At 34.8% G+C, this 18281-nt stretch overlaps 1 protein-coding gene across 2 annotated transcripts; it reads right to left on the reverse strand.

Annotated features, from left to right (window-relative positions):
- Positions 1-3284: 3284 nt before the first annotated feature.
- On the reverse strand, positions 3285-10573 carry LOC149892664 (uncharacterized). Of its 2 annotated transcripts, XM_090080029.1 has the most exons (5): positions 10498-10573; positions 4426-7245; positions 4127-4192; positions 3811-3867; positions 3285-3652 (listed from the first exon to the last, which is right to left on the reverse strand). In XM_090080029.1, exons 2-5 carry the CDS (start codon positions 7214-7216, stop codon positions 3333-3335), a joined length of 3234 nt encoding a protein of 1077 aa, XP_089936155.1. In that variant the 5' UTR covers positions 7217-7245; positions 10498-10573; the 3' UTR covers positions 3285-3332. The 2 variants fall into 2 exon arrangements, with proteins under 2 accessions (XP_089936155.1, XP_089936154.1); XM_090080028.1 differs by having other exon boundaries at positions 4426-10570.
- Between the last annotated feature and the right edge of the window lie 7708 nt (positions 10574-18281).

Here is an 18281-nt window from a genome sequence, read left to right on the forward strand (position 1 = left end):
AAACACATAAAAGGAAAGGTAATATAAAAGTTAATCGTAAAATAAAATGTAGGTGAAATAAATGTTAGGCTGCATAAAAGAAAAAAAAAATCGTAACATAATAATCTTCTATATATGTTTGGATTGAATTAAATGAATTCCTTTGCGTAAATATAAGCAAACTAGTGAGAAAAAGTGCATAAAGAGCCTCGCTACTTTGCTGCAGAAGTAGTGGATGACTATATGCAATTTTTTAAAATCGTGTGCTATCTCTATCGATTAAGGTAGTTTTCGAAAGTTTTTTCAAAGTAAAAATAGTGTAGTTTTCCTCTTTTAAATCTAGCTTTTGTCTAGGGTAGTTTATGAATAGATTTTCAAAGAAAGGTTAGCGTAGCATTCCACTTTTAAGTTTAGCTTAAGTTGCTTGGCATCACAAAACTCAAAACTCAAAAAGAAAAGATAAAATATATGATAAACCTAAAACATAATATAGATGAAACTAAAGTTAGGCTGCATAAAAAACCAACAACATAATAATCTACTAGGCATGTTTAAATTGAATTAAATAAAATCCTTTGCGCAAATGTAGGTATGTTAGAGAGTAAAAGTGCATGAAAAGCCTCGCTACTTTGTTAAAGGTAGTTTTTGAATAGTTTTTCAAAGCAAGTTTAGCGTAGTTTTCCTCTTTTATGTTTAGACTATGTAGCTTGACATCACAGAACACAAAGCTCAAAAAGGCAAGATAAAATATAAGTTAATCGTAAAATATAGATGTAACAAAGTTTAGACTGCATAAAAAACCAACAACATAATAATCTACTAGGCATGTTTAAGTTGAATTAAATAATGTCCTTTGCGCAAATATAGGAAAGTTAGAGTAAAAATCCATAAAAAGCCTCGATACTTTGCTGAAGAAGAAGATGACTATATGCAACTTTTTAAAATTGTGAGCTATCTATATCGATTTAGGTCCTTTTTGAGTACTTTTTCAAAGAAAAGTTAGCGCAGTTTTCCCCTTTTAAGATTAGATTATGAAGCTTGACATAACAAAACACAAAACTAACAAAGGCAAGATAAAATATAAGGTAAACGCAATATAATGTATAGATGAAACTAAAGTTAGGCTGCATAAAACAAACGGGTAACAATACTCTTCTATGTATGTTTACATTGAGTTAAATAAAATCCTTTGCGCAAATATAGGTATGTTAGAGAATAAAAGTGCATAAAAAGCCTCAGTACTTTGCTGTAGAAGAAGTGGATGAGTAGATACAATTTTTTAAATTTGTGTGCTATCTCTATCGAATAAGTTAGTTTTCGAGAGTTTTTTCAAAGCAAAATTAGCGTAGTGTTCCTCTTTTAAATCTAGATTATCTCAAAAATAGATTTCGAATAGTTTTTCAAAGAAAGGTTAGCGCAGCTTTCCTCTTTTAACATTAGCTTATGTAGCTTGACATCACAGAACACAAAAAGATAAAATAAAATATAAGACAAACGTAAAATGAAAAATAGATGTAGCTAAAGTTAGGCTGCATAAAAAACCAACAACATAATAATCTACTAGGCATGTTTAAATTGAATTAAATAAAATCCTTTGCGCAAAAATAGGTATGTTAGAGAGTAAAAGCGCATAAAAAGCCTCGCTACTTTGTTAAAGGTAGTTTTTGAATAGTTTTTCAAAGACAGGTTAGCGTAAATTTCCTCTTTAAAGTTTAGCTTATGTAGCTTGACATCACAAAATATAAAACTCAAAAAGACAAGATAAAATATAAGATAAACGCAAAATAAAATATAGATGAAACTAAAGTTAGGCTGCATACAAAACCAACAACATAATATTCTACTAGTTATGTTTAAATTGAATTAAATAAAATCCTTTACGCAAATATAGGTAAGTTAGAGAGTAAAAGTGCATAAAAAGCTTTACTTTGCTGAAGAAGAAGATGAATAGATGCAACTTTTTAAATTCGTGAGCTATCTCTATCGGTGTAAGGTAGTTTTTGAACAATTTTTCAAAGAAAAGTTAGCCTAGTTTTCTTCTTTTAAGTTTAAATTATGTAGCTTGACATCACAAAATACAAAACTCAAAAAGACAAGATAAAATATAAGATAAACGCAAAATAAAATATAGATGAAACTAAAGTTAGGCTGCATACAAAACCAACAACATAATATTCTACTAGAAAAGTTAGCCTAGTTTCCTTCTTTTAAGTTTAGATTATGTAGCTTGACATCACAAAACACAAAAAGGCAAGATAAAATACAAGGTAAACGTAAAATAAAATAGAAGTCAAACAAAAGTTAGGTTGCATAAATACAAAAACTGCATTGCCAAAAATAGAATTTGTTGTCTAGAAAGACCTTTTAAACTTTGTTTCTTTCGTTTTTTGACTTAGTGAATCGCGATCTGGTTTTTCTTAGGCGCGCTTGTTTCTTAGTTGTTTTTTTTGTAAAGAAACTTTATTCAGACGTTTTTTTTTACGCAACTCCTTTAACATTATTTTTAACAAAGTATTCTTTTATACGTGTTTACATTGAAATAAAACCCTTTGCGTAAATAGAGATAAATTAGAGAGCAAAAGTACATAAAAAGCCTCGCTACTTTGCAGAAGAAGAATTGGATGGCAAGATTCGTGTGCTTTCTCTTTCGTTTAAGGTACTTCTTGAATATTTTTTCAAAGAAAAGTTAGCGTAGTTTTCCCCTTTTAAGTTTAGCTTACGCAGCTTGACATCACAAAACGCAAAAACCAATAAGGCATGATAAAATACAAGATAAACGTAAAATAAAATAGAAGTGAAACAAAAGTTAGACTGCATAAAAACAAAAAAAAAAAAAAAAAAAACATAATATACTTCTATGTATGTTTACATTGATCTAAACAAAATCCTTTGTGTAAAGATATGAAAAAATAGAGAGTAAGAGTTCATAAAAAAGCCTCGCTATTTTGCTGAAGAAGAAATGGATGTCTAGATCTTTTAAAATAAGGAACTTTTTGATTTCTTTTTCCGAAAAATGGTTGGAGCAGTTTTCCTTTTTTAAATTTCACTTATGCAGTTTAACATCACAGGAAATATTATTTTGCTTTTTAACAAACTCTTAAAAACATCAGAAGTAATTCTAAATGCAACTCTATTAAAAGTTTTCACAGAATAACAAAACGACTTCTTTTTTTTTTTTTAAAGATAAAAAAAAGTTTGAACTATCTTTAAATAAGAAATGTGAGAACAGTTTAACAGAACTTCTTGTTTATTATGTCTTTAGCGAAACAGATAAAAATATTTGCAAAAGCATAGATAAAACAAACTACACAAAAGGCCCATCTTTATTGCCAAACTGAACAAACTTATCTAAACTACATAAATGGTTTCACGATATTGCCATATTGAACAAACTTTTCTAAACTACCCTCTTTTTGAATTTTTAGCTTCATGTTTTTAATTTTGTCTTTAATATGGCTTTGGTAGGAGTACTTTTGCAAGACATGAATGAGCTTGTCACTGCTATGATTTGCCAAGATGCCAAGGTAATCTTTGTACGAGCAACTTGAGCTTACATCTGTAAACACGTCTTGCAAGATGTATGCCAACACCAAAGCTGCACATCGTGGAAAACTTCTGGTGTTGAACCATTCGTTGTGGCCAGGGCAAGCATTCAGCTCTTCAACTATTTCATCTAAAATTTTACAAACTCAAGTCATAACACAAAGTGATTAAATCAAATATTCATTTGGTTCTGAAGTAAGACAAGATTTATTCTGTTTTTTTATTTATTTTTTTTTTGTTGACCTTATTGTTTGCACTGATAGCAATAACTGGTTTTTGAAAGATTACCTAAATGGCATTGGCTAACTTCTGCTTTGTTTTCCTTTGTTCTTGGCTGAGTTGATCCTGAAATAAAATAAAACCATGTTCATTTTTCTAATTCATAAAAACCATCAACAGTTTCTAAGTGTTAGAGATGATAACAAGCTGTGCATGATTTCTAACGGTGATGTTTCTAACTTCATCATTAGAAATCGGGTAGACACAACTTTCTAAAAGTGCACTTAGCAATGATGGCTAGTTTTTGTTAACAGTTAACCATCTGAAATTGTGCAAGAAGAGGTTTGTGTTTATATATCTTTGTATAAATTAGGTTTTACATTACCGATGAGTTCTTGAGTGAAAGATGGCATTTCCAACTTGATTTTTTTTCTTCTTGGATCTTTTACTTCTAAAACATAATCAGTTTTAGTATCATTCACTTGTATAAACATTTAAGCAATCACAGAATTAGTCCTGCAACAAATACATACACACTTCTGTGTTGTTTTTTTGTTTTGTTTTGTTTTTTTTACAGCTCTAACAATAACAATAGGGCAAGGAGTTGATTTGGGCATTTTCATTTTTTGAAAGCGTGTTGAGATTTGCATAAAAATCAAAAATCAAAAATCAAAAAGAATTTACCTCTGGATGTAGAGGCAAGACTTTGGCTAAATAGGCTACCAACAGATTGAACAGCATAAGGTGAGAGCTGCTTTGCAAGAACAGTACCAGCCTGTTGGACAGGAACAGCTGAAACTGGATCAGATGAAAGAAACAAACTGGGTTTGGCCAATGTTTGCTGAAAAGCAACAAGGCTAGGAGTCAGAGGAACAGAAAAGACCTCTTTTGAAGGACAGAAAGCGACTTGCTGAGAAGGAGAAGCAGAAACAGGTTTGGCAACCACTTGCTCATTAAAGTAAACTGGAGAAAGTTTTGCATGGTGTTCAATAAAATCCGGTTCATCAGGAAATAATGTTAATGCAAGAGGAGAACAAGCTGTGCCAACAGGAACAGCTAGAGTCTGATCTACATCCATACAAACAGCTTGTTCGTTAGGAACTAGTTGTGCAAGAGCAGGGGATAGTTCAAGAACTGGACCAGCGATTGTTTGTTCAGATGGAACAGACGAAACAGGAGTTGAGGTAGGTTCACACAAGAAATCTACGGCATGGTCGTTGCTATCCTCTAAAGGAACATTGTTTTCTACAGCTGGAGAAAACGGAACCACTGTGGTACAGCTGAAAGTAGCAGCACATTCTTCAGAGTCAGAACCGGAGTCTAAATCTTCCTCAAAGATGTCCTCAACCTCATGAAAACCGTACTCCTCTGCATTAGTTTGGAGCCAGTCCATCACATCCTTCTCCTTCTTTGGTGGTCTCTCAGACTTTTCAACAGTCAAAGACTCTATGACTCCGAAGGACTGTCCGATGCCCAGGGCAAAGCGCAACTCCTCTGCAGCGTTCCACTGGGACACATAAAAGCTATCCATTGTGTTCCTGCTGTGCTTCATGTAGAGTGTAGCAAACCGCTCGCGATCTTCTTTGCTGTTGTTGGCAAAGTAAGTGGCTATCGAACCGCGAATGCAAGTGGGAGTAAGACGCTTCATGGGAATGTTTACTTGGCTTTTTCTGAAGCAGGACGTCAGGCAAGAGGAGATAGCAGAGGAACCCATCTGGTAAACAGGCACTCTAGTTGCACCGAGTGTCACACATTCGTCTTTGTTGGGTCTCATCGATGGAAAAAGGGGCCTGTAGCAGTCGCTCAACTCCAAAACAGTCTTGGTGTCTGCAGCCATGTAGTGAGAGTCGTTGACAAGAAGGTCTCTGTATCTCAGCAAATAAATATCGATCAACACTTTCAAGTCGTTCGGCACTAGAATGTTTTTGGCTCCGTACTTGTATGCTGTTTTGTAGCGCTCTTGCACAATGCAATATCCACACTCACTCTTCTCAGCAGCCATGTAGTCTCTAATGTTTAAAAGAGCAATGTTAGATTTTCTTAAACTGTTAATTACAGTGACAGAGAGCAGAAGATGGTTTCGTAGAGACACAGCATTGTCTCTAGTCGGTGTAAGAGACGGCTTTCTAATCGATTCCACTAACTGTCTTACGTATGCAGACTTGCCATATTCGTTCAGCAAACTGACATTGATGATGTTGATGCATTTTTTGCTTTTCACAAGGCTCCTCCTCAAAGAACGAAAGGGCCTCAGCACTTTTTGTAACTCCTCCACCTTGCAGCGCAAACGTCGGATGGCCTCATGAGAAAGTCCGAAATAGACATTCCTGGCTTCACTGAAACGAAACAGGAGACAAAGGTAGACAAGGCGGTTGTACAACGTGTGACAAGACATGGCTTTTGTTTGGTCAAGTTCACTCAGCTTGGAATTGAGCTGAATGTTTTTAAAGTGCATGGAAAAGTATCTATCCTCCAAAACGTTGGAATTGGTGAGAGCGTTCGGGTGCAGCGTCAGCGTGCTGTCACAACATGTCAATATTTCAACAACTGCATTTTTGTAGATCTTTGCTTGTGACAAAGTGTTGTTGTTGGCTACCACAAGCCACTTTTCAAAATCTCTGAAGAGCTCATCTGCTGACTGGTAATAAAAGTGAAAAGCATCTTTGTCCAGCTGAAACAAGAGTCTCTTATCTTCTGTCAAGACGGAGGAGTTGGAAACCAAGTGCTTTAAGGAATTAAAATCAGAGTCTAGGACGGATTCGGTGTTCAGCTCTTTGTTTTCTACAGAGGTGCAGTGGTTTGCAGAAGGAGCCTCGGACGAACCAGCAACTGATGAGGGCAAGCTTAAAAGAGGATCAGAGGAAAGAACCGGAGAAGAAAAAGAGGAGGAAGGCCCAGGAGCAGAGGATGCAGAGCCTGATGCAGACGCTTGTTCAGCTACTGGCTTAATACCAAAGAAGGCAGGTCGAATAAATTGAGGGACATAGAGCTTGTCGTTGTCGTATCGCTTTGCCTCTGCAATCTTTTGTTTGATCGTCTTGGAATCGTAGAAATGAGTCTCTTTCAAGTGTATGTCCAGTCGGTCGTAATACTTCCAACATTGCAAACAGGGGTAAGGTTTTGGACAGCCGGACTTGCGTTCGAGACGAGCATGCTGAAACTTCCTGACCATTGCAGAGTAAAAGATGGAAGCTTCATCCAAAGTCCAAGAATGATCTTTTTTAGTCAAGTGTCTTTTAATGCTTGTGGAGGAATGTTTGCACAAAGGCATCGGACAGCTAACAGCGTACCTCTTCTTGGTACCATAGAAAGGTACAACCCTGTTTACGGAGCCACACGCTGCAACTAATGCGGCCCTGACTTTGTTTTTGAGCTTTAAGTCTCTCTGTTCTTGTGACTGCCTTCTTTTCTTTTTTTTCGCTTTAGAGTTCGGAGAAGGGGCAACAACAGTGTTGTTTTCTTGTGAAGAAGACATGTTCAGGTGTTTGTTTGCAACGGTTTATGCTAAAAAAAAGAAGACAGTTAGTGAGAGTGTTTTTCTTCTGCCTGCATCCTGGAATCCTGGAATGTTTACAACTGCAGGGAAGAGCTGTGTTTTTTCGAATCCTCTGCAAAAGAGAAAAAAGAAAGAAAAGAGAGCAACAAGAAGAAACAAAGTTTCCACTAGCAAATGAAAAAGAATGAGAGCAACTAGCATTACATGCATGGTGGCAGCAGTGATTGCTATTATGAGAAGGAGAATGAGAAAAAAAAAAAAAAAAAAGAAACAAATAAATAAAGAGATGGAGTTTGAGAGGATCTCGCAACCATATGACTCAAAGAAAGAAACTGTGTTGAAAAAAGGCAAGAGAGGGCAAATAGAACTTGCTAACAAGGACAAATGACAGACATAACTACAACAGTAACAACTCTCATTGCAAGCATAATAACAACAGCATCAGCATCACTGACTCAGAGAGTGTTGACATAACAAAAAAGAAAACAAAAGTACAAGCCAAGTGGGGGAACATTAACAAACACTCATTGCAACTATAACAACAACAACAACAACAGCAACAGCATCACTGACTCAGAGGGTATTGATAAAAAAAAACAAGCAAAACAAAAACAAACAAAAAAACAAATAAAAAAACAAAACAAGCAAATTGGGTGAACAGTAACAACTCTCATTGCAAGCATAATAACAACAACAGCATCAGCATCAGCATCACTGACTCAGAGAGTGTTGACAAAATAAAATAGACAATAAGCAAGCAAAGTGGGTGAACAGTAACAACTCTCACTGCAAGCATAATAACAACAACAGCATCAGCATCAGCATCACTGACTCAGAGAGTGTTGATAAAATAAAACAGATTATAAACAAACAAAGTGGGTGAACAGTAACAGCTCTCATTGAAAGCATAATAACAACAACAGCATCACTAACTCAGAGGATATATAAAAAAACAAACAAACAAACAAACAAAACAAAAACAAAAAAAAAACAAGCAAAGTGGCTGAACAGTAACAGCTATCATTGCAAGTAAAATAACAACAACAGCATCAGCAACATCATCACTGACTCAGAGAGTGGTGATAAAATAAAACAGATTAAAAAACAAGCAAAGTGGCTAAACAGTAACAACTATAAATACAAGTAAAATGACAAAAGCAGCAACAGCATCACTAACTCGCAGGGTGTTGATAAAAAAAAAAGCAACAAACAAATAAAGCAAGCAAAGTGGGTGAACATTAACACTCATTGCAACTATAATAACACCAACAGCAACAGCATCAGTGACTCAAAGGGTGTTGATAAACAAAAACAAAGGCACAAACAAAACAAGCAGAGTGGGTGAACATTAACAACACTTATTGCAAGCATAATAACAACAACAGCATCAGCATCACTGACTCAGAGAGTGTTGATAAAATAAAATAGATTATAAACATGCCAAGTTTGTGAACATTAACAAACACTCATTGCAACTATAACAACGACTACAGCAACAGCATCACTTACTCAGAGAGTGTTGAGAAAAAAAACAACAAAAAAAACAAAAACAAAACAAAACAGAAAACAGAAGTACAAGCCAAGGGGGGGAACATTAACAAACACTCATTGCAACTATAACAACAACAACAGCAACAGCATCACTTACTCAGAGGATATTGATAAAAAAAACAAACAAACAAACAAACAAAACAAGCAAAGTGGCTGAACAGTAACAGCTATCATTGCAAGTAAAATAACAACAACAGCATCAGCAACATCATCACTGACTCAGAGAGTGGTGATAAAATAAAACAGATTAAAAAACAAGCAAAGTGGCTGAACAGTAACAACTATAAATACAAGTAAAATGACAAAAGCAGCAACAGCATCACTAACTCGCAGGGTGTTGATAAAAAAAAAAAGCAACAAACAAACAAAGCAAGCAAAGTGGGTGAACATTAACACTCATTGCAACTATAATAACACCAACAGCAACAGCATCAGTGACTCAAAGGGTGTTGATAAACAAAAACAAAAGCACAAACAAAACAAGCAAAGTGGGTGAACATTAGCAACACTTATTGCAAGCACAATAACAACAACAGCATCAGCATCACTGACTCAGAGAGTGTTGATAAAACAAAATAGATTATAAACAAGCCAAGTTGGTGAACATTAACAAACACTCATTGCAACTGTAATAAGAACAACAGCAACAGCATCACTGACACAAAGGGTGTTGATAAACAAAAACAAAAACACAAGCAAAGTGGGTGAACATTAACAACACTCATTGCAACTATAACAACAACAACAGCAACAGCATCACTGGCTCAAAGGGTGTTGATAAAATAAAGAAATAAAAACAAAACAAGCAAAGTGGGTGAACAGTAACAACTCCCATTGCAAGCATAATAACGACAACAGCAACAGCAACACCATCACTGACTCAGAGAGTGTTGATAAAATAAAATAGATTATAAACAAGCCAAGTTGGTGAACATTAACAAACACTCATTGCAACTATAACAACGACTACAGCAACAGCATCACTTACTCAGAGAGTGTTGAGAAAAAAAAAACAAAAACAAAAAAAAAACAAAACAAAACAGAAAACAAAAGTACAAGCCAAGTGGGGGAACATTAACAAACACTCATTGCAACTGTAACAACAACAACAGCAACAGCATCACTTACTCAGAGAGTGTTTATAAATAAAACAAAAAACAAAAACAAGAAACAAAAATACAAGCCAAGTGGGTGATTACTAACAGCGCTAACAGCAGCAACAACAGTGTCTTTAGAAACAACAAACAAGTACAACAGCAACAACTGCTTTTACAGAGTATAACAATAACAACAACATGGCACTAACAACAACAAAAGGGTTGGAATAAAAACCTGTAGGCAAAAGGAGAGCTGCATTCAGACAAGATCGATTACAAAGAGGCTCTTCTTTAGGACAGAGGAGAAACTGCTTTTGAGGGACAGAGGGACTTTTGTTGTTGTGGTTGTTGTTGTTGTTGTGCAGAAACCAACAAACTTTTATTGAACCGAATATAACCGAATATAACCGAAAGTCTTGTTTGCTTCTGTTTTGTGCCATCAAGAAGGGAAAACAAAACATCACAAAACAAACGAAGCAAACGAAACAAACAAACAAACAAACGAACGAAACAAACAAACAAAAAAAAAAAAATTAAAAAAATTAACAAACAAACAAACAAACAAACAAGCAAACAAACAAAAACAAATAAGAAAAACAGAAAACGCAGTACCGAAACCTCGCCATTTTTTATCCTTCCTCAAGCTTTCTCTGGGCGCCAAAGACCGAGAAAGTTGAGCAAACGTGACGTTGAGGGGGGGGAGGGGGGTACTTAAGGACAGCAGACCGACCAATGGCACGCTTAGGAGAGACCCACGTGAATGCTACATTTTCTTTCTATGTACGCTGAATCCGCTCAAAGTCTGGAATTTCCAGCATTCACGTGTCATCACTCCAGCCACCAGATTGGCCCACACTTTGCACACTTTCAAGACTAGAAACTCACTTGTGCTCAATTTGAGCAAAAAAAAAAAAAAACTAAGTCTCGCATGGCGACAACTTTTCCAAAAGCAAACAAAGGCAAACGAAGGCAAACGAAGAAAAAACAAAAACAAATAAACAAAAACAAAACCGAATAGGGAGAGAGAGAGTGAGTCGACTCATTTCTTTCGACTGCCTTAAACGAGAAGTCTAAAACGTTTAAAAGTTGAAAACTAAGTTTTTTAAATGAACTGCACCGAAAAAACTTTACGACAGTTTAGCTGGTTAAAAACGCAGAGGAAAATATTTTATAAAATTTAAGCGTTCTAAAGATGTCCATTTTTGTTTTTGTTTTTTTTATTTTGGTTTGTTTCTGGCTTGTTTCTTTCTTTAAATTCTAGCGATCGAGCATATTTGAACGGTTTCATCAACCTGTCGGCGCACGTGCTCGAGAGCTAGAACTTTGATTGCTTTTGTTGTTGAGAATTGAGAATGTCCGAGCAGGTTTTTTTATCGATTTCATCGCTTGTGGCGAGGCAAAAATCAAAACGCTTTTTGGACGAAAGAAAAGAGATTAAAAGGAAAAAAGAGAAGAAAAAAAAAACAAAAAAATAGGTTATGTGTTATGAACATTTATTTTCTCACGCGATGACGTCTAGTTTTGTTAGAGTAATTAAAATATGGTATCAAGTTTGTAATTTCTATCTTATTTTTAGTTACGGATAATTGCCAATTATGTCACGTTTAGTATACACAACGCTGTTTTCTTAATAGCAATATGATACAAACAAGTTATAAAAAAAAAAGCGTTCGCTCGATCTTCCTTAGTCAGTTGAACAAAAAGAAATTTTCACAACATATGATTGATTTGGTTGTCCTAGCAAGCTGTTTTAGCAAACGACTAGAGGTTGCAACTGTTGTTCATTGAAAACGAAAAATCTAGCGTCAGCAAGAAATTTTTGAATACATAATGTACACAAAAGTGGCACTTACAAATGAAAATGTAAAAAAAAACTGTTTACCTTGATGCCAGACTCGCAGAGATGTTGTCGCTCGTTGCTATCGACTGCGAACAGCTTTGTTGTTTTTCGAAGTGCCTCTTCATTCTACTTATAGCCGAAGTTTTGGCTTCGAAAAAAATACGAACGTCGTTAAGCTCAACGAGCTGCTTTAATTGTTGTTCGTGCGAAAACGAAATGCTTAAAACGGATAAAAGTGTTGGCGTAATTACACTTTTCGACCGCGATGCAGTTTGTCAACTCTAGCGTACTTTTTTGGCTCGTGGAGCAAAAGCCTCATGATAATAGCAAAGGCTTAAAATGTCTTAACATGTCAGCAAAGGCTTAATATGCTTAATAAACTGTGGTTAAGCTTTTGCGGTGCAGTTCATTTACAACTTAATTTGCAACTTGCTGGCACAAGCAAACGTTTATGACTTCTCGTTTAAGACAGTTGAGCGAAATCAGTCGACTCACTCATTCTCCCTTTTCTGTTTTGTTTTTGTTTTGTTTTTTTGTTTTTGTTTTTGTTTTTGTTTGTTTTTTTTTTTTCTTTGTTTGTCTTTTGTTTAAAATGTAAAAAACTCGAAAGGAAAGTTGTTGCTTTGTTTGCTTATTGAAAGTTTTCGCCAGTTGCAAGACTTAGTTTTGTTTTTGTTTACTTATTAAAATATCGAGGAAAATATTTGAGGACATCGCATTCTAATGGTGCCTTTATAACAACATCTAACGATTTAACGTTTAATGTTGTGCTCAAAAAAAAAATTCCTTTTATATCTCTCAATGGTCTCCAACGATAAAACTGCCGACCAATCGCAACGATTAAACAGCCAACCAATGGCAGCTCAATGGTCTCCAAACAAGAGACTGCCGACCAATGGCAGCTCAGTGGTTTGAGAAGTGAGATCATTCGATTTCCTTTTATTATCTCCAGTTTGAACTAGTGCTTGGCTTGTGGTGCAGAAACTAAAACTTCCCGTTTTTGTATTTTGTTTTGAATTTCTTTGCTTTGAGCTTTTTAATCGATCGATAGCTTTAGGAGAAAAGAAGAAACCCCTCTGACGAAGTCTTGGCTTTTTTAAAAACGCTCAAATTTTGGCAAACAAATCTCATACGAAACGCTACTTTGATGTCAAGCTTTCGTTACTCCCTACTCCCTTCTAGCGGAGGGCGGCAAAAAGGTGTTGCATCCTAGAGCTAAAAGTGAGGAGGGAAGCAAGTTTTTTTTTCGTTTTGTTTGCTTTTTTATGTTTTTTGTTTTTTTGAGGGGGGAGAGTTAGAGGGTAAGGGGGTTAGGATTAGAGGGGGTTGGGGTTACGGTTTGGAAACCTGGGGACGAGGATATCAAGCAGGAGTTTAGTGTTAAGGTTAAAGGGCCCACGAGGGGCGTCCTTCAATTGTAAAATGCCTTTAGACGCACGTGTCTAGTCGTCTCGTTGCATCGACCTAGAGGAGTTTTCTGATAGATCTTGCGCTTTGGGCTCAGTTAATCGGTCTGTATCCATTGTAAACACGGTGTCTGCCGTTAGAAAATCGTTAACCAGGCGTTTGTGAGCTTTAACAACCATCCCTTTGAGTTTAAAACGAACGTTTCTTCAAAAGCCACTCGAGATGGAGGTACTCACGGAGGTTTGTTACGGTAACAACCCTGTGGTTTGCCATCTTCTTTCTTTCCGCAGCGTCGCAAACGCATCGGCCGGTCTCTTAGGTGACGAAAAAACGTCTGATCTCTCGACTGGAATGCTTAACGTACTAAGATTAGTAGAGTTAGTACTAAGAGTTGCATCTGGCCGCCGTAATTTTCTTCGATGATGTCTTGAAAATTTCGTGACGTCGTTTTCAAACCTCTAGGGTCGATTTTAACCTTCGACCTTAAAGTCGATTTTAGCCTTCGGTGTGGCTCTGTACAACTTTTGCGGTGAAAAAGCTTGCGCGGAGTCTACAGTTGTATTTAGCCGACAGACGCTGGCAACGCAGAAACAGAATGACTCTTGGGCGGCGCAAACCGAGCGTTCAGCAAATTTCTAGCATTTTACGTCAAAGCGGACAATCTGCACGACAAATAAAGCTAACTTTCTCGTTGCAACAGTTAGTCACTGGATCGTTGGACGAGTGTGTACAGCTGTTTTGCGTCGAAAGCCGACCGGTGGTCGGATGCGACTCTTCTTTTCATTCGAAAATCAGAACCTGGCCATCAGTCGTGTATCACCATCGAATGCTTAATGTAGTGATTTCTCGAAACGACAAAAGCTTGTAAAACAAACAGCTTCGCTGTACTGTTGCCTAATATGTTAACGGATGGCCAGGAACAACCTTGGTCTGTAATGAATGAGTTCGTTTTTCCATTCGAGGCACTAATTACTGCAGTTTTAAAAGTCACCTAAAGTATAAGCTCATCTCTCCATTCAAGAAAAACAAGCATCAGAGTTTCGGAAAGTTTGCATGCACGACACCACCATCGATGATACTTAAACAAACAGAAAATGAATTGCAAAACAGAACCACTGAATTGCAAAACATAACAACGGACAGCTTGTAAAATGCATGGTGATGAGCTTCTTCAATCCAATCAAGGAACCAAGCATCACAGTTTCGGCAATGGTGCATGTGCAAATCAGCAAACTGTGATACTTAATCAAACAACTTCACTGTTTTGCTTAGTTTAAGAACGGATGGCTAAGAACAACCTCGTTAGTGAGTATGAAGTCATCTCTTCATTCCAGGAATTAATAATAATCAGAGTTTTAGAAGTCTCTTACGTGCGATACTACTATCAACGGTACTTAATCAAACAGCCTCTCAGAATGGCCTAGTTTGAGAACGGAAGGCTAGGAACAACCTTAGTAGTGAGTCATCAGTTCAACTTTTCATTCAAGGAATTAAGCATCTAAAATCTGAAAAATAAAAAGAAGAGCTCTTTGTTAGAAGTTCTTATTTTTATTTTTCCTCAACTTCTATTTCTTTTCTTTTTTTACTTTTTTTTTTTTAATGATAGTTTTTCTTTTTTTTTATCTATTTTGTTCGTTTAAATTAATACAACAGGCGTTTTAGGTCGTTTCTGTAACATTATTTAACACTTTAAATTGTAATAAATATTTGAACAGAAGAAAATCCCTTTCGTAACGTTAAAATGTCATAAGAACATTTCATCTTTACCAAATACGCTTGTAAAAATAGTTTCACTTTTAAAGTTTGTTGTATATGTCTTTTAATTTAGTGAATCGCAATTTGGATTTTCTTAGGCGCACATCTACTTTAGTTGCTTTTTCTTAAAGAAAGGTCACCAGAGTTTTCTTACACAGCCCCTGCAGCATAATCTTTAACAAAATACTCTTTTGAAAAGTTTTACATTGAAATAAACAAAAGCCATTTGCGTAAGTAGAGATAACTTAGAGAATAAAAAGTGCATAAACGCCTCGCTACTTTGATGAAGAAGAAACGGATGACTAAATGCAACTTTTTAATTTCGTGTGCTATCTCTTTCGATTAAGGTACTTTTTGAATATTTTTTCAAAGAAATGTTAGCGTAGTTTTCCTTTTTTAAATTTAAATCATGTTTAAAGGTAGTTTTTGAATGTTTTTTCAAAGAAATGTTAGCGTAGTTTTCATCTATTAAATTTAAATCATGTTTAAAGGTAGTTTTTGAATGTTTTTTCAAAGAAATGTTAGCGTAGTTTTCATCTATTAAATCTAAATCATGTTTAAAGGTAGTTTTCGAATATTTTTTCAAAGAATTGTTAGCGTAGTTTTCCTCTTTTAGATCTAGCTTATGTTTAAGGTAGTTTTTGAGTATTTTTTCAAAGAAAAGTTAGCGTAGTTTTCCTCTTTTAGATCTAGCTTATGTTTAAGGTAGTTTTTGAGTATTTTTTCAAAGAAAAGTTAGCGTAGTTTTCCTCTTTTAGATCTAGCTTATGTTTAAGGTAGTTTTTAAATATTTTTTTAAAGAAAAGTTAGCATAGTTTTCCTCTTTTGGATATAGCTTATGTTTAAGGTAGTTTTTAAATATTTTTTTTAAAGAAAAGTTAGCGTAGTTTTCCTCCTTTAGATCTAGCTTATAATTCAGGTAGTTTTTGAATATTTTTTCAAATAAAAATTAGCAAAGTATAGTTTATTTAGCATGACATCACAAAATACTAAACTCAAAAAGGCAAGATAAAGTATAAGATAAACGTAAAATAAGATATAGATGAAACAAATGTTAGGCTGCATAAAATCAAAAACTGCATTGCCTATCATAAACACAAATGTCTAGTGAGAGCTTTTAAAGGTCGTTCTTTTCGTCTTTTAATTTGGTGAATCGCGATTTGAATTTTCTAAGGCGCACATGTCTTTCAGTTGCTTTTTTCTTAAGGAAAGGTCGCCAGAGTTTTTTTACGCAGCTCCTGCAGCATAATCTTTAACAAAATACTCTTTTGTATATCATTACATAGAAATAAACAAAAACCATATGCGTAAACAGAGATAAATTAGAACGCAAAAGTGCATAAAAAGCCTCGCTACTTTGCTATAGAAGAAGTGGATGACTAGATACAACTTTGTAAATTCGTGCACTACCTCAATGGATTAAGGTATTTTTCGAAAGTTTTTTAAAAGCATAAATAGCGTAGTCTTCCTCTTTTAAATCTAGCTTATGTCTAAGGCAGTTTTTGAATAGATTTTCAAAGAAAGGTTAGCGTACTTTTCCACTTTTAAGTTTAGCTTATGTAGCTTGACAAAACAACACACAAAAAGACAAGATAAAGTATCAGATAAACGTAAAATAAAATATAAATGAAACTAAAGTTAGGCTGCATAAAAAACAAACAACTTAATAATCTACTAGACATGTTTAAGTTGAATTAAGTAAAGTCCTTTGCGCAAATTTGGGTAAATAAGAGAGTAAAAATCCATAAAAAGAAGAAGTGGATGAGTAGATACAATTTTTTAAATTTGTGTGCTATCTCTATTGAATAAGGTAGTTTTCGAGAGTTTTTTCAAAGCAAAATTAGCGTAGTGTTCCTCTTTTAAATCTAGATTATCTCAAAAATAGATTTCGAATAGTTTTTCAAAGAAAGGTTAGCGCAGCTTTCCTCTTTTAACATTAGCTTATGTAGCTTGACATCACAGAACACAAAAAGATAAAATAAAATATAAGACAAACGTAAAATGAAAAATAGATGTAGCTAAAGTTAGGCAGCATAAAAAACCAACAACATAATAATCTACTAGGCATGTTTAAATTGAATTAAATAAAATCCTTTGCGCAAAAATAGGTATGTTAGAGAGTAAAAGCGCATAGAAAGCCTCGCTACTTTGCTGTGAAAGAAGTGGATGACTAGATACAACTTTTTAAAATCCTGTGCTATCTCTATCGATTAAGGTAGTTTTCGAAAGATTTTTCAAAGCAAAAATAGCGTAGTCTTTCTCTTTTAAATCTAGATTATGTCTAAGGTAGTTTTTGAACAGCTTTTCAAAGAAAGGTTAGCGTAGCTTTCCTCTTTTAAGTTTAGCTTATGTAGCTTGACATCACAAAACACAAAATTCAAAAAGACAAAATAAAATATAAGATAAACGTAAAATAAAATATAGATGAAGCTAAAGTTAGACTGCATAAAAAAACAACAACGTAATAACCTACTAGAATCTAATAAAACCCTATGCACAAATGTAGGTATGTTAGAGAGTAAAAGTGCATAAAAAGCCTCGCTACTTTGTTTAAGGTAGTTTTTGAATAGTTTTTCAAAGAAAGCTTAGCGTAGTTTTCCTCTTTAAAGTTTGGCTTATGTAGCTTGACATCACAAAACACAAAACACTAAAAGGAAAGGTAATATAAAAGTTAATCGTAAAATAAAATGTAGGTGAAATAAATGTTAGGCTGCATAAAAGAAAAAAAAAATCGTAACATAATAATCTTCTATATATGTTTGGATTGAATTAAATGAATTCCTTTGCGTAAATATAAGCAAACTAGTGAGAAAAAGTGCATAAAGAGCCTCGCTACTTTGCTGCAGAAGTAGTGGATGACTATATGCAATTTTTTAAAATCGTGTGCTATCTCTATCGATTAAGGTAGTTTTCGAAAGTTTTTTCAAAGTAAAAATAGTGTAGTTTTCCTCTTTTAAATCTAGCTTTTGTCTAGGGTAGTTTATGAATAGATTTTCAAAGAAAGGTTAGCGTAGCATTCCACTTTTAAGTTTAGCTTAAGTTGCTTGGCATCACAAAACTCAAAACTCAAAAAGAAAAGATAAAATATATGATAAACCTAAAACATAATATAGATGAAACTAAAGTTAGGCTGCATAAAAAACCAACAACATAATAATCTACTAGGCATGTTTAAATTGAATTAAATAAAATCCTTTGCGCAAATGTAGGTATGTTAGAGAGTAAAAGTGCATGAAAAGCCTCGCTACTTTGTTAAAGGTAGTTTTTGAATAGTTTTTCAAAGCAAGTTTAGCGTAGTTTTCCTCTTTTATGTTTAGACTATGTAGCTTGACATCACAGAACACAAAGCTCAAAAAGGCAAGATAAAATATAAGTTAATCGTAAAATATAGATG

This window comes from Hydra viridissima, unplaced genomic scaffold (genome assembly GCF_058129835.1).
Source record: "Hydra viridissima isolate aposymbiotic clone 2 unplaced genomic scaffold, HvirCarnegie_v1 scaffold_2, whole genome shotgun sequence".
Taxonomy (NCBI): domain Eukaryota; kingdom Metazoa; phylum Cnidaria; class Hydrozoa; order Anthoathecata; family Hydridae; genus Hydra; species Hydra viridissima.

Excerpts from the sequence above, each read along its gene's own strand:
- LOC149892664 (XM_090080029.1), bottom strand. The coding sequence starts at position 7,216 with ATGTCTTCTTCACAAGAAAACAACACTGTTGTTGCCCCTTCTCCGAAC. Across the intron at positions 3,868-4,126 it reads TTTCACTCAAGAACTCATCG|GATCAACTCAGCCAAGAACA; the intron begins GTAATGTAAAAC and ends ATTTTATTTCAG. Across the intron at positions 3,653-3,810 it reads AGTTAGCCAATGCCATTTAG|ATGAAATAGTTGAAGAGCTG; the intron begins GTAATCTTTCAA and ends GTAAAATTTTAG.